This window comes from Anomaloglossus baeobatrachus, chromosome 6 (genome assembly GCF_048569485.1).
Source record: "Anomaloglossus baeobatrachus isolate aAnoBae1 chromosome 6, aAnoBae1.hap1, whole genome shotgun sequence".
Taxonomy (NCBI): Eukaryota; Metazoa; Chordata; class Amphibia; order Anura; family Aromobatidae; genus Anomaloglossus; species Anomaloglossus baeobatrachus.
The window spans coordinates 510,005,077-510,021,085 of NC_134358.1; the positions used below are offsets into that span (position 1 = coordinate 510,005,077).

Consider the following 16,009-nt stretch of genomic DNA (forward strand, 5'->3'; position numbering starts at 1 on the left):
TGGTGGCTCTTGAAGCACTGACTCCAGCAGCAGTCCACTCCTTGTGAATCTCCCCCAAAATTTTGAATGGCCTTTTTTTAACAATCCTATCAAAGCTGCAGTTATCCCAGTTGCTTGTGCCCTTTTTCTACCACACTTTTTCCTTCCACTCAACTTTCCATTAATATGCTTGGATACAGCACCCTGTGAACAGACAGTTTATTTAGCAATGACCTTTTGTGGCTTACCCTCCTTGTGGAGTGTGTCAGTGACTGCCTTCTGGACATCTGTCCAATCAGTAGTCTTCCCCATGATTGTGTAGCCTACTGAACCAGACTAAGGGATCATTTTAAATGCTTAGGAAGCCTTTGCAGGTATTTTGTGGTAATTATTCTAATTTTCTGAGATAATGACTTTTGAGTTTTCATTGGCTGTAAGCCATAATCATCAACATTAACAGAAATAGGCACTTGAAATAGATCATTCTGTGTGTAATGACTCTATATAATATATGCGTTTCACTTTTTGTATTGAATTACTGAAATAAATTAACTTTTTGAGGATATTCTAATTTATTGAGATGGACTTGTATTTATTCCAAAGGGCGTACAACCGAATATTAAGGTTTGGGTGCTAACAATTTTGTCATTACCATTTTTGGGGTTTTGTGGAAGTTCTGTCCAATTTACCTTTCTTCTCAATTTTTTTTGTGTTCCAATACACAAAGGAAATAAACGTGTAATTGCTATCATTTTTCTGGGAGAAATACTTCATTTTCTGGAACAATTTCAAGGGTGCCAACACTTTTGGCTATGACCGTACATCAATACCGCGGTATTGCTGGAAATAGTAAAAATCACTGTCTTCTATAACGCCCAGCATTAGGCTGTACAACATGGGAGAGATAAGATGTCAGACACAAGGACTGTCACCCGACCCTGGCTATTATAGCAACTTATCAGCTGTCTGTGATCATGTCACGTGGAAGCCAATGGCCGCCCAAACTAATGTCCAGGCCACATCAGGGCATTTCAAAGGTTAATGGCAGCAATTGATATAATGTAGCCGGCATCTTCCTTCTGTGCAGCGGGCTCTGCTCCTGAGCCCGCTCCAAAGTGTCTGACATGCTCCATGACAGATATATCCCATTACATTATTTTGCATCTACCCAAATGTGAGCTCCAGTGGCATAGTGTAGGTTGCCAGCGGTCGAGAGGAGCCACGTATTGCACTCCCTAATCTAGTAATAATGCCCATTAAAAAGTATTAGTGCCCCTTTAGAATGTAATGATACCCCCTGAGTTGAGTTCCCCCTTGTAAAGCAATACTGCCGACTTTGTTCTACCCTTTTACAAAAAAATAAGTTCTACTCAAGCGAGCGACCGGTTCCTAGTCCTCCCTGCACACAGAGTGGGCAGGCACAGGCGGCACAATGCAGTTACATCATTGTGCCACAACACTTATGTCTTATAGGCCATAAAGCATAAAGCAGCGGTTTAAAGGAGAAAATGAAATTCTATCCTCCCTGCCCCCTGCTTTTTTCCAGTCACAGCGGCAGTGCAGGAAGCGATTACAGCCTCCACTCACTATACACTCCCTGGCACTTTGATTGACAGCTCTGCAGAGTGTGTCGCACCCCAGGGCTATGGGGTACTCGGTCCCGGGCCTGGTTTAACTGGGTGCCCGTCCCCGTGACCCTGGGGGGTCGCTTTTAAAAAGGGGTATTTACAGGGGATGTTTAATAAAGTTTTCTTGCGACGCCACTTGCGGGTTGCGGCTATAGAGATGGAGCCGCCGCTGCGCAGTCTCTCACTAATGGGGCTGATGTTAATTGCAGCCGGGTTGTTGGAGCCCTCCGCAAGTAGGGCTTGGCCCCATGGGATAGATGATGGTAAATATTTATTTAAGTCCGTCAGTAATGCTGGGGCGCAGAAAGAAGGTAGACCACACACAGCGGGGTTGCAGTGTAACTGGTGTTTTACTCACAAGGTGTTGCTGGCAACCCGATGGAGGCTGGTCCTCACCACTGGTCCCCTTAGTTCCAGTGCTGGTGTGGTGACCTGGTGACTTTCTTCCCCTGCAACTGTCTCTGGTTGGTGGGTCCCCGAGGCTTGGAACATCTGGGGGTCTCTTCCTGGTTCTCTTTCAGTCTTAGTCCGTATGACTGGTAGCTTGAACCCTGTGGGGTCGGTTTCTCTGTCCTGTTCCCCGGTTCTCCTGTTGCTACTGTGCCCCGGACTTTATGGTCGGTGAGGTTCTGGATGGTCCCCTCACTGTGCAGATTTTATCAGATCTGCCTGCAGCGTTTTCTTGACCTAGGGCTCTGTACTCCGTTAGTGCTATGGTTCCAGGAGTACTCCGCCATACTCCACCGGCAATCACATGCTTGGGCCCACAGGTCATCGCTAAACTCCCGTCAGTACAGTACGTCCATCTCCTTTCACTTCCACTTACTGAATGCATGGCCCCTCCTCCCTGGTCGTCGTCTAGTGGACTGGATCGGTTCCACCTCTAAGTGGCCATTCATTGGGTCTAACCCTAGCCCGTCACTAGTTCTGGGGAGGTAAAACAGGGATTAAAATTAATGTTTTGGTGTTACTGGCACTGGTCTTCTGGGTCCCTGGGGGTACGACCGGCATCTTTGACAGGATGCAGTTCCCTGTAGCTCCTGATGGCTTCAGGGGCGCTACATGTGCAGCGTGTATGAGCAGATCAGGCTGTCAGTCATCGTGCCAGGGAATGAATACAAAGCTCACACTGCATAGTGAGCAGTGACTGTAACAGCACACAGCACCGGCCTGAGGACGGGAACTGAGCGGCTGCAGGGAGAATAGCAGACTGTATCACACATGATGGGATTAGATGCACGGCTCAGCGGATCGTATCATACATGATGGGTTAAAGCCTGCTTTACACACTTCAATAGATCTTTCAATCCGTCGTCGGGGTCAAGTTGTAAGTGACGCACATCCGGCATCGTTCGTGACGTGTTTGCGTGTGAAACCTACATGCGATCAATATTGAACGAAAATACGGTGATCGCGTACACGTCGTTTATTCCTCATACATTGGACGTTTGGTAGTACGAAACTAGTCAATTGTAACGTGTGACATCCCTCATACGATTTCGGTGTCTGATGCTATGAGCGCAGGTGTGCGCTCTGCACCGCAGCTTAAAAAAGGTCCGCTTCAGAGCGCAGCTGAAAAGCTGCGTTCTGAAGCGCCTCACAATGTCTGTCATGCACTAATCTCTGTCAGTCCGTCACTATCTCTGTCCCTCACTCTCTGTCCATGTCAGTCTATCCCCCTCTCTCATATACTCACCAATCCCCGATCCCCGGCGCTGCACGGCATTCACACTGCTGAGGCGGCTTTTACTGTTTTGAAAAAGCCGGCCGCCCATTAAACAATCTCCTATTCCCTGCTTTCCCCGCCCACCGGCGCCTATGATTGGTTACAGTGAGACACGCCCCCCACGCTGAGTGACAGGTGTCACACTGCACCCAATCACAGCAGCCGGTGGGCGTGTCTATACTGTGCAGTGAAATAAATAAATAAATAAATAAAAAAAACGGCGTGCGGTTCCCCCCAATTTTAATACCAGCCAGATAAAGCCATACGGCTGAAGGCTGGTATTCTCAGGATGGGGAGCTCCACGTTATGGGGAGCCCCCCACCCTAACAATATCAGCCAACAGCCGCCCAGAATTGCCGCATACATTATATGCGGCAGTTCTGGGACTGTACCCGGCTCTTCCCGATTTGCCCTGGTGCGTTGGCAAATCGGGGTAATATGGAGTTATTGGCAGCCCATAGCTGCCAATAAGTCCTAGATTAATCATGTCAGGCGTCTATGAGACACCCTCCATGATTAATCTGTAAATTACAGTAAATAAACACACACACCCGAAAAATCCTTTATTAGAAATAAAAAACACAAACATATACCCTGGTTAACCACTTTAATCAGCCCCAAAAAGCCCTCCTTGTCCGGCGTAATCCAGGATGCTCCAGCGTCGCTTCCAGCGCTGCTGCATGGAGGTGACCGGAGCTGCAGCAGACACAGCCGCTCCTGTCAGCTCCACGCAGCTAATGAAGACAGCCGAGCGATCAGCTGCTGTCACTGAGGTTACCCGCTGTCACTGGATCCAGCGGTGGCCGCGGGTAACCTCAGTGACAGATCAGCTGATCGCGCTACTCACCTCAGTTGCTGACCGGAGCGGCGGTGAGTAGCGCGATCAGCTGATCTGTCACTGAGGTTACCCGCGGCCACCGCTGCATCCACCGCTGGATCCAGTGACAGCGGGTAACCTCAGTGACAGCTCAGCTGATCGCGCGGCTGTCTTCATTACCTGCGTGGAGGTGACCGGAGCGGCTGTGTGTGCTGCAGCTCCGGTCACCTCCATGCAGCAGCGCTGGATGCGACGCTGGATCATCCTGGATTACGCCGGACAAGGAGGGCTTTTTGGGGCTGATTAAAGTGGTTAACCAGGGTATATGTTTGTGTTTTTTATTTCTAATAAAGGATTTTTCGGGTGTGTGTGTTTATTTACTGTAATTTACAGATTAATCATGGAGGGTGTCTCATAGACGCCTGACATGATTAATCTAGGACTTATTGGCAGCTATGGGCTGCCAATAACTCCATATTACCCCGATTTGCCAACGGCACCAGGGCAAATCGGGAAGAGCCGGGTACAGTCCCAGAACTGCCGCATATAATGTATGCGGCAATTCTGGGCGGCTGTTGGCTGATATTGTTAGGGTGGGGGGCTCCCCATAACGTGGAGCTCCCCATCCTGAGAATACCAGCCTTCAGCCGTATGGCTTTATCTGGCTGGTATTAAAATTGGGGGGGACCGCACGCCGTTTTTTTTATTTATTTATTTATTTATTTCACTGCACAGTATAGACACGCCCACCGGCTGCTGTGATTGGGTGCAGTGTGACACCTGTCACTCAGCGTGGGGGCGTGTCTCACTGTAACCAATCATAGGCGCCGGTGGGCGGGGAAAGCAGGGAATAGGAGATTGTTTAATGGGCGGCCGGCTTTTTCAAAACAGTAAAAGCCGCCGGAGCAGTGTGAATGCCGTGCAGCGCCGGGGATCGGGGATCGGTGAGTATGAGAGAGGGCTGCTCAATTCACTTACTCAGGAGATTAGCGGTCACCGGTGAGTCCTTCACTGGTGACCGCTAATCAGGACGCGACACAGACAGAGCCGCAGCATGACAATGAAGTCGGGTGAGGTTCACCCGAGTTCATTCTGACAGTGCGGCTCTGTCTGTGTCTGCTGTCATCTGCCATTCAGCTCTGCTACATGGCTGTCTGTGTCTGCTGTTAGCGGCCATGTAGCAGAGCTGAATGGTAGATGACATAGTAAAAACGCATCCCTACACATTACACACACTTGTCAAGTCAATAAATTAAAAAAAAAAAGGGTGCCCAATGCATACGTCACAGAACACATGATCTAAAGGATCGCACACAAAATTGATCAATTTAACATAGACTACTAACGCTCGTGTGACAGCAAATGAACGACCTACGTGCAATCTCATTAGATCGCATATGCGACCTGGGCGTGTCACATCGCATACGAGATCGCAGACCTAATTGTAAGGTGTAAAGCAGGCTTAAGATGCATGGTTCAGCGGACCGTGTCACACATGATGGGATTAGATGAACAGTTTAGTAGTCTGTGTCACACATGATGGGATTAGATGCACAGCTCTGCAGACTGTATCACACATGATGGGATTAGATGCACAGCTCTGCAGACCGTATCACACATGATGGGATTAGATGCATGGTTCAGCGGACCGTGTCACACATGATGGGATTAGATGAACAGTTTAGTAGACTGTGTCACACATGATGGGATTAGATGCATGGCTCAGCAGACTGTATCACACATGATAGAATTAGATGCATCTAATCCCATCATGTGTGATACGGTCTGCAGAGCTGTGCATCTAATCCCATCATGTGTGATACGGTCTGCAGAGCTGTGCATCTAATCCCATCATGTGTGACACAGACTACTAAACTGATCATCTAATCACATCATGTGTGACACGGTCCGCTGAACCATGCATCTAAACCCATCTTGTATGATACGATCCGCTGAGCCGTGCATCTAATCCCATCATGTGTGATACGGTCCACTGAGCCGTGCATCTAATACCATTATGTGTGTTATAGTCTGCTGAGTTATGCACCTAATCCCATTATTTGTGATACAGTCTACTGAGCCATGCACCTAATCCCATCATGTGTGATACGGTCCACTGAGCTGTACATCTAATACCATTATGTGTGATACAGTCTGCTGAGCCATGCACCTAATTGCATCATTTGTGATACGGTCCACTGAGCTGTGCATCTAATACCATTATGTGTGATGTGGTCCACTGAGCCATGCATCTAAACCCATTATGTGTGATAAGGTCCGCTGAGCCATGCATCTAATCCCATCATATGTCATACACTCTTTGTATCTAATCACATCACATGATGCGGTCTGCATATCTAATCCCAGCGTGTGCTGAATTTGACGTATCTTGTACCAGTGGGGAATACAGTCCATGTATCTAAACCGAGGACAGTTTGCGTATCTAATCCTAGTGTGTGATACACTCCACTGAGCCTTCTATGTAATCCTATCGTGTGATACACTACACAAGTACTGTATAATCCCAGGGTGTGATACACTTTGCTAAACCCTGTATCTAATCCCATCGCGTGATACAGTCTGTGCATCTAATCCCAGTTATGATATAGTCCATGTACATTTCAGCAGTAGCTCCCTCTAGACTAGAGTTTACAAGTGGAAAATATCAAAACTGTTTACATTGTTTTTCAAATGTCATCAGTTTTATGAATTCTTTTTCATGACACATTCTGTTTAAATTGTGGCAATCGGCCCATGGGGGACGCAACCGCGGGTCACTAAGGCTACTTTCACACATCCGGTTTGAGCACTGCGGCTCAATCCGGCTGTGAAACCTCTGCAACGGATGCGGCGAAAACACTGCATCCTTTGCAAAAGTTTTTACATGCGGCCGGTCCGTTTTTTTCCGGTTGCGGCATGCTACTGAGCATGCGCAGTGGAAGAAACCGCATGCGGCGGCCGGATGCGTTTTTTTTCCGCATCGCGACGCATCCGGCGTCCATAGGCATGCATTGAAAAATGCGCCGCAGCGGCCGGATGCGGCGCGATGCGTTTTTTTTTGCCGGAGCAAAAAACGTTGCAGGCAGCGTTCCATCCGGCCGCGGCGTCAGCTAAATCTGCCGCATGCGGCAAAAAACCGGACCGAACGCAAGCCCATGCGGCACAATACGGCACTAATGTAAGTCTATGCAAAAAAACCCGCATCCAGCAGCAAAAAAAAACGTTTGCGGTTTTTCTGCAGAGCGCCGTATTGTGCCGCAGAGCAAAAACCGGATGTGTGAAAGTAGCCTAATGCCGCCGACTGGAGGTGCCCCCACTGACATCCGCCAAGGAAGACTGAGTTTTTGGAAAAACTTTCAAAAAATAAGATGTTTTAATTGGAGAGTTTCTGCTCTGAAAACTCCGCAAAATATAAACAAAAATATATGGACACTCCCCTGTGTGAATGGAGCCCACACCAGGACACAAGCTGCGCACGGCCCAGAAGCACGTGCTCCCCGCGCCGAGAACGTCACTCCATAACAACTGTTGGCAGAGCTGCCCTCATCCAAGATGGCGGCTATGACCTTTCCCTACCATTTCCGCTTCCGTCAGTGCACACGTGCTCGCTTCCTGTCTTTTCCACTCTGGTCGGGCCGGGACAGGACGGGCCGCAGACATGGCGCTGTACAACTTCAAGAAGATCACGGTGGTGCCGCCCGCCAAGGTAACGGGAGCGACGTGCACAGACATAGGCGACATAGGAGGGGGCAGCGGCCGAGCGGCTGGAGACTGCCCGCAGGGAGACACGTGGAGGGCGGACATGTGGGCACAGCTGTAGTCAGGCTGGTGTGTGGTGCGGTCTCTAAAGCGTGATGGGATCGGGATGTACCATGTGACATGGGGGTCCCCAATAATGCAGTCAGGACGGTCACACATAGGCTCTGCCCCTATACCCTCCTCAAAGTGATGCCACGTCCCCCATTCTCCCAGTTCACATGATTCCTCCATAAAAATACTGGTGCCCACCTATCTGTGTGCGCAGTGCCAGCTGCAGGAGGTGGAGACAATGCCACTTTCTCCCTCAGATTCCAGCCTCCCCTTCTCCTCCTCAGGGTGCCGGCAGCCCCCCTTCTCCTCCTTGGGGTGCGGTAGCCCGCCAGCCTCCCCTTCTTCTCCCCCATCACCCCTGAGTGCCAGGAGCCTCCCCTTCTCCTCCTTGGGGTTCCGGGTGCCGCTAGCCCCCCCTTCTCCCCCATCCTTCCTGGGCGCCTGCAGCCTCCCCTTCTCCCCCTGGTCATCCCCCCCCCCGGGTGCCGCCAGCCTCTTCTTCTCAAAGAACCCCCCCCCCGGGTGGCGGCAGCAGCATCCCCTTTCTCTCCCCCAACATGCCGCCAGCCTCCCCTCTTTTCCCCCAAAGGGCGCTGCCAGCCTCTCCTCCCCCCAGGGCACTGCTAGCCCCTCATTTCCCCCCCCCCCCCCCGCTATGCAAGCCTCCCATTCCCCCCCCCCGCTATGCAAGCCTCCCATTCCCCCCCCCGCTATGCAAGCCTCCCATTCCCCCCCCCCCCCCCGCTATGCAAGCCTCCCATTCCCCCCCCCCGCTATGCAAGCCTCCCATTCCCCCCCCCGCTATGCAAGCCTCCCATTCCCCCCCCCGCTATGCAAGCCTCCCATTCCCCCCCCCCCGCTATGCAAGCCTCCCATTCCCCCCCCCGCTATGCAAGCCTCCCATTCCCCCCCCCCCCGCTATGCAAGCCTCCCATTCCCCCCCCCGCTATGCAAGCCTCCCATTCCCCCCCCCGCTATGCAAGCCTCCCATTCCCCCCCCCGCTATGCAAGCCTCCCATTCCCCCCCCCGCTATGCAAGCCTCCCATTCCCCCCCCCGCTATGCAAGCCTCCCATTCCCCCCCCCGCTATGCAAGCCTCCCATTCCCCCCCCGCTATGCAAGCCTCCCATTCCCCCCCCGCTATGCAAGCCTCCCATTCCCCCCCCCGCTATGCAAGCCTCCCATTCCCCCCCCCGCTATGCAAGCCTCCCATTCCCCCCCCCGCTATGCAAGCCTCCCATTCCCCCCCCCGCTATGCAAGCCTCCCATTCCCCCCCCCCCCGCTATGCAAGCCTCCCATTCCCCCCCCCCGCTATGCAAGCCTCCCATTCCCCCCCCCCCGCTATGCAAGCCTCCCATTCCCCCCCCCCCCCCGCTATGCAAGCCTCCCATTCCCCCCCCCCGCTATGCAAGCCTCCCATTCCCCCCCCCCCCGCTATGCAAGCCTCCCATTCCCCCCCCCCCCGCTATGCAAGCCTCCCATTCCCCCCCCCCCCGCTATGCAAGCCTCCCATTCCCCCCCCCCGCTATGCAAGCCTCCCATTCCCCCCCGCTATGCAAGCCTCCCTTTTTTTCCGGTGTGCTATGGTGAAGTGTTTCGGCTTCTGGTGTCCTTTTGCTCTGCATTAATGATGAGTTGTGGCCTCCGCTATACCACAGATCAGGCTCCAGCAGGTTTCTAGTGAGGAAAACGGACAGCATGATCCACGTCTGACTCTCTAGATTCAGTAAGAGGCGGCACCAATAAATCTGCAGCGTCTTCGCCCCCTCACCAGGACCAGTGAGGACATGGCCGATCTTCATAGCTTGGAGCCAATGTTTTTATTAACTGCACCAAAACGTAAAAGGGATGACGATGGGGGGCACAGGGAACCTTTTTGGTGTGACGTGTATGAGTGCGTTTGTGAGTGTTCTGCCATCGTCATCTCAATGATTTGCACCAATTTTTACAATGTAAGGAAAGTTAAAATTTGCTCAGAAATCTACATTTGGTTGCGACATCGGTCGCCTGCTCTTATCTAATATTGAATGTTGCAATAAAAATTCACAATTTGTATAAAATGTGGCGACACCGTACATGTTGGTCTGAGCTCCGATGTCGCCTCACACAGCGCGCTGCCCTGATTTCTGCCCCAGTTATCACTACGTTGTGCCATTTGGGGCGGTTGGACTCAGTACACTGAGGATTTGGCCCAGATTCCACCATATATGATCAGTGAGGGCCATTATCGGATTGTACACTGGTCACCATGGTAATGTATGACTGGACATCTGTCTCAAGCGGCCATTTTTACACAATTGTCCCATAATTAGTTTTTCTATAATGCCAGGGTCTGGCTGAGTTGCATTCAATGTCCGCTGGGAGTAATGTCATATGATTAACCCTTCATGCCCGTGTCTTGCAGGACTTCATAGACCTCACGTTGTCCAAGACCCAAAGAAAGACGCCGACGGTCATCCACAAACATTATCAGATCAACCGGATCCGGCATTTTTATATGCGGAAAGTGAAGTTCACCCAGCAGAATTACCACGACCGCCTCTCTCAGATTCTCACAGATTTCCCGAAATTGGATGTAAGTCGGTGTTTTGGGTTTTCCATCTGCTGGTATGTGGGCACACAGGGCCGTATACTGGACGACTGCAGGTTGTGTGCAGGATGGCGCACCACTCAGTCAGTGATTGGCTAACAGAGGTCACGTGACGTGCATTTTCGCACACCTTCACTGGCTATGACCAGGATTTGACACAATTGTCGTCAGCGCCTTAGAGGTTTTTTCTAAGATTTCCACATTATGAACCTTTGTGAGAGCCACCATGGACGCATCTAATAGCCAAAATCTCAAGCTGCTGCAGGAGACATTTTATTCCAAAGGTCCTAAATGGGGGATGTCAGCTTGCCAGTGGTCCCAACTTCAGGACCCCCCCCCAGAGATCACAACAGCTGTGCTTTCATTTTCCCTGTTCTAACACTTTCCCTACTTAAGAAGAACAAGTATGTTTTACATGGGACACCTGGTGCGTGGAGGATGGGGGGGGGGGGGGGGCTTGCTGGGCGCGTGGAGGATGGGTGGGTGAGGGCGGCGCTGGGTGTGTGGAGGAGGCTGGGGTGATGGCAGCGCCGGGTGTGTAGAGGAGGCTGGGGTGAGGGCGGGTACCGGGTGCGTGTAGCAGGGGGGGAAGTAAGACTGTGTGCGTGGAGGAGGGGTGGGGTGCCGGGTGGGGGGGTGCCAAGTGGGGAGTGGGGGTGCCGGGTGCGTGAAGGAGGGGGGGGGGGGGTGTGCCGGGTGCGTGAAGGAGGGGGGGGGGGGGTGTGCCGGGTGCGTGAAGGAGGGGGGGGGGGTGCCGGGTGCGTGAAGGAGGGGGGGGGTGCCGGGTGCGTGAAGGAGGGGGGGGTGCCGGGTGCGTGAAGGAGGGGGGGTGCGTGAAGGAAGGGGGGGAGTGCCGGGTGCGTGGAGGGGGGGGGGTGTGTGCCGGGTGCGTGAAGGAGGGGGGGTGTGGGGTGTGCCGGGTGCGTGAAGGAGGGGGGGTGTGGGGTGTGCCGGGTGCGTGAAGGAGGGGGGGGGGGACGGCGCTGGGTGCGTGAAGGAGGGGTGGGACGGCGCTGGGTGCATGGAGGGAGCTGCGTGTGGAGGCAGGGGGCCTGGTGTGTGGAGGAGGAGGGGGTGCCAGTGGGGGGGCGTCGGGTGCGTGGAGTGGTACAGTATTACACAGCTGGCATCTGCCCTGTTTTCCCTGCTGCTTATTTGTGTCCATGAAATTCAGCGTCTTAAAGTTCTAGGAAGGTGAATTGGATTTTTCTACGTCTGCACACTGCAGCAGAAAAGCAGTGAAAACAACGCAAGTAATGTAATTTAGCAAGTCTGCTAAGAAGTGCTGGAAACCTTCTGCAACACCAAAAATGCCCGGAACACTCTTCATGGGAACTTGGTGACATTTGGTTGGTTTTGAAAAGAATAAATTGCTTGTGTTCCAACATGCTACCAATAAAACGGCCAACTCATCCGGTGAAAAGCAAACGTTTAGGCTATGTGCGCACGTTGCGTATATACATGCAGTTACGCTGCGCTTTGTAGCGCAGCGTAACTGCATGCGTCCTGCGTCCCCTGCACAGTCTATGGAGATTGTGCAGGGGACGTGCGCACGTGGCGTTTTAGAGCGCAGCGCTTCGGCTATTGCCGAAGCGCTGCGTAAAAAGTGACATGTCACTTCTTCCGTGCGCTTTGCCGGCAGCTCCTGCTCTGTCTATGGGAGGAGCTGCAGGCAGAGCGCATGGAATCGGCTTCACTACGGACATTTCTGCAGCGATTTAAAGCGTACATGTGCTCTTCAGATCGCTGCAGAAAGTTCTGCAGTGAACTGTACGCAACGTGCGCACATAGCCTTATTTCTAAAAATGACAACACAATCAATTTTCTTTTTCCGATGTAGAACAAAGATTTGACTGCTCGCTCCTCACTAGTGATCATCTAGTTCCAATGGGACTTTTTATTTTATTTACTTTTTTCTCCAATTAAAGGAATGCTCCAAAGTGGACAAAGTCAATATTAGTAGTTTTGAGGTCTGCACAGACCTTTGGTAGAGCCGCCTATTCTTGTGCCTCCCATCCTCCATATACATGCATTATCAGTTCTACTGAGCATGCTTTTTTTTCTCTCTCGTTAGAGGAGGGGCTAGTAGGCAGTGACCAGACTCTGGCATCTGCTTATCTCTTGTGATGACACCCCTGTGTTGTTCCCCAGCTGAGGTAGAGGGCATTAGGAGGGTACTGTGTTTTCCGTCGTCCTGCATACATCACTGTGTTTTTCTCCCCAGGACGTGCATCCGTTTTATGCAGATTTAATGAACGTCCTTTACGATAAGGACCACTACAAGCTGGCGCTGGGGCAAATAAACATCGCCAAGAACCTGGTTGACAAGTAAGGCTTTCCACTTTCACATGGACCCTTTTCTCCAGTGATGTACTTATTGAGCTCTTGTGACCTTTCTTATGTTGTGTCTTAGTGTGGCCAAGGATTACGTGCGGCTGATGAAATATGGAGACTCCTTGTACCGCTGTAAACAGCTGAAGAGGGCGGCTCTGGGGCGCATGTGCACCATCATCAAGAGGCAGAAGCAGAGCCTGGAATACCTGGAGCAAGGTAACTCCACCGTGGCCATGTTTCTGGAGATACGAGAGGAGCATTCAGACCTCGGTCTATGTCACACACAAAGGTCATTCAGACGCAAACTTTATCCTCTTTCCTTTTCTCTTTACAGTACGTCAGCATCTCTCCCGTTTGCCAAGCATCGACCCCAACACTCGTACCCTGCTTCTCTGCGGTTACCCAAATGTCGGGAAATCCAGCTTCATCAATAAGGTTATTATAATCTGCGTTATAACAGTGGAACCTCGGATTACGAGCATAATTGGTTCCGGGAGTGTGCTCTTAAACCAAGTTACTCTTACATCAAAGTGAATTTTCTCATAGGAAATAATTGTAACACAGACAAATTGTTCCACAACACAAGAATATTTACTGTATTTATACAAACTTATTTCAGTAATACAAAATAATGTAGTGTATTCAGATAATTATTATTACAGTACACTAATACAAAATACTGTACAGTAAAAAAAACACAAACAAATTAAACTGCACTTTAGCTTTCAATAGAATTGTTGGTGTGTGAGAGATGCACTATAGAGAGCAAAAATGATGTATAAATATGACAACCTTTTATTCTAGTATAGTATACAAAAAAACACCCCAAATCTATTCTCCTCAAAATAAGGGCAGAACTAAACCAAATGTGGGATAGGAATACTGCACAGGCAATTACAGTACAAGCAATGTGCTGTACTGAATAGCAGAAAGTACAGAACTGTATCTTCAAATTGATAGACATGTTATATAGTATATACTGTACAATGGTATACTGTATACAGCACATATGTACAGAAGGTTACCTCCAGTAAGTTTACACAGAACACTCCAGAAGTGGCCAGAGTGCGGTGAAAGGACAGAGCCAGACGTGTGCACGGTGAGTATTTGCTCGTCTTGCAAATCATTGCTCTTAAACCAAGTTACACATTTGTAAAAAGCTTTGCTTGTCTTGCAAAACGCTCTCAAACCAAGTTACTCTTAAACCAAGGTTCCACTCTTTTGTTATTTGGGGATTATTTGATAGTGAAACATAAGATACTTATCTGATGAGAACGTGAGGCTTATTTGCTATTGCTGATTGTGTGCCTGCTCCACTTATATGACGATGTATTGTCCTGTGTTTTGCTCTGTGTATGAGATGCCACAGTTAAAGGGATTTTATCCTCTTTTTTTTTTTTTTTTTTTTTTTTTTTTTTTATTTTACATATGGGCTAACTGTAATATAAAAATATTAAGGCACCACTCCAGCGGGGTTTTTTTTTTTCTTCATTGCACAGCTAGAATGGGGCTTTAAAGGGAACCTGTCACCACTTTTTTAGCCTATAAGCTGCGGCCACCACCACCGGGCTCTTATATACAGCATGTTAGAATGCTGTATATAAGAGCCCAGGCTGCTGTGACAACCTAAAAACACTTTATAATACTCACCTAACAGTCGTTCTGCGGTGGAATAGGGCCATATGGGCGTCTCCGTTCTCCGGTGCTGGAGTCGCCTCTTTCGGCCATCTTCGTCCTCCTACTTCTCTAGCCACAGTGCATGACCGGTCCGACGTCATCCACACTCGCCGGCAGCCGTAGCCACATCATGCACACAGGCTTCAGAAAGAGGACGAAGATGGCCGCAAAAGGAGGCGCCGACAACGGAGACGCCCATCTGGCCCTATTTCACCGCTGAGTGACCGTAAGGTAAGTATTATAAAGTGTTTATGTTGTAACAGCGGCCTGGGCTCTTTTATACAGCATATTAGAATGTCCAAAAAAGTGGTGACAGGTTCTCTTTAAATGTGTAAGTCCCCTGCCCCTGTGTTTATACTCATTTGCAATCGTCTTCATCTTTTTCCAGCATTGCTGTTGTCATTATATGATTTGTAGCCTGCCAGCGCGCTCCGGTGTTTCATGGAGTGCGCTGGAGGTGACAGAGCAATACAACTCCATAAGAGCCTCGATCTTGCTCTCATAGATCTGAATTGAGGCCATCTGACTTATGGCCAGTCAGAAGTTATAGGTGGTGCCAAAAAAGGATGAAGACTCTGGAGGGCGAGTATAGGAACGGGGGCAGGGGACTTGGATTTAAAGCGACACGCTAATTTGTCTTTCTTTATCATTCCTTTGGGAGACCCAGACCATGGGTGTTTAGCTTCTGGCTCCGGAGGACACACAAAGTACTACACTTAAAAGTGTAGCTCCTCCCTCTGAGCTTATACACCCCCTGGTAGCCAGTCCTAGCCAGTTTATCGCTTTGTGTTCAGGCGGTCATACATCCACACATGCATTCTCATCTGATTTGTTTGACTTTTGGAAAGAGTTTGAAGAAAAGCGGGTCCATGTCTACACTCCCGCCATGTCCCTTCTCACCCCACTGTGTCGGCGGTGTTGTTAAGGTTGATTTACAAGGCTGAAGCCTTACATGCCGCGCTCCTTCACCATCCCTTCTGGGCTCTGGCTTGAAGTGGGAGCCAGCACGGTCTCCATGCCTGGCAGGAGTCCGGTCTCCATCCACAGCCCCTTGAGGATTCTGTTGGACCGGAGCACTCATCCCCAGGGACATGGCCCTGCGTCTCAGCAGCTAAGTACCTGAGACGTTTATGTTGGGGGTCCCGGTTCTTTATTGTATGGGGAGAGTATGCTGTATGTGATTGTTTTTAACTTTTCCGGCGGGTTCTCCAGCTTTTGCCAGAGAACCGCGCCGATGGTGCCTGCTTGTCGGCCTCGCCGATTAAATTTAGGCCCCGGCTTCGCCGGAGGCCTAGTTTCGTTTTCCTGCCCTCGCATGTCACTCATGCAGAGGGACAGGTTCGGCTCCTCCCGGCGGCCGTTCTACACAGGGGAGGGACACTCCCCACTGCTGGGGCGTCCCTCCTTCCCTGCAGGTCTCTATAGCCCTCCAGTTCCCGCTCTTTTA

At 50.7% G+C, this 16,009-nt stretch overlaps 1 protein-coding gene across 1 annotated transcript in view; it reads left to right on the forward strand.

Moving 5' to 3' along the window:
• The first annotated feature begins 7,753 nt into the window (after positions 1 to 7,753).
• Positions 7,754 to 16,009, forward strand: part of GTPBP4 (GTP binding protein 4) — a 75,025-nt gene continuing 66,769 nt past the window's right edge. The window contains exons 1-5 of the mRNA XM_075315470.1: positions 7,754 to 7,856; positions 10,366 to 10,536; positions 12,776 to 12,879; positions 12,965 to 13,101; positions 13,220 to 13,320. Of these exons, the coding sequence (XP_075171585.1) occupies positions 7,809 to 7,856; positions 10,366 to 10,536; positions 12,776 to 12,879; positions 12,965 to 13,101; positions 13,220 to 13,320 (561 nt within the window). The 5' untranslated portion in view covers positions 7,754 to 7,808. The remainder of the gene's footprint in view (positions 7,857 to 10,365; positions 10,537 to 12,775; positions 12,880 to 12,964; positions 13,102 to 13,219; positions 13,321 to 16,009) is intronic.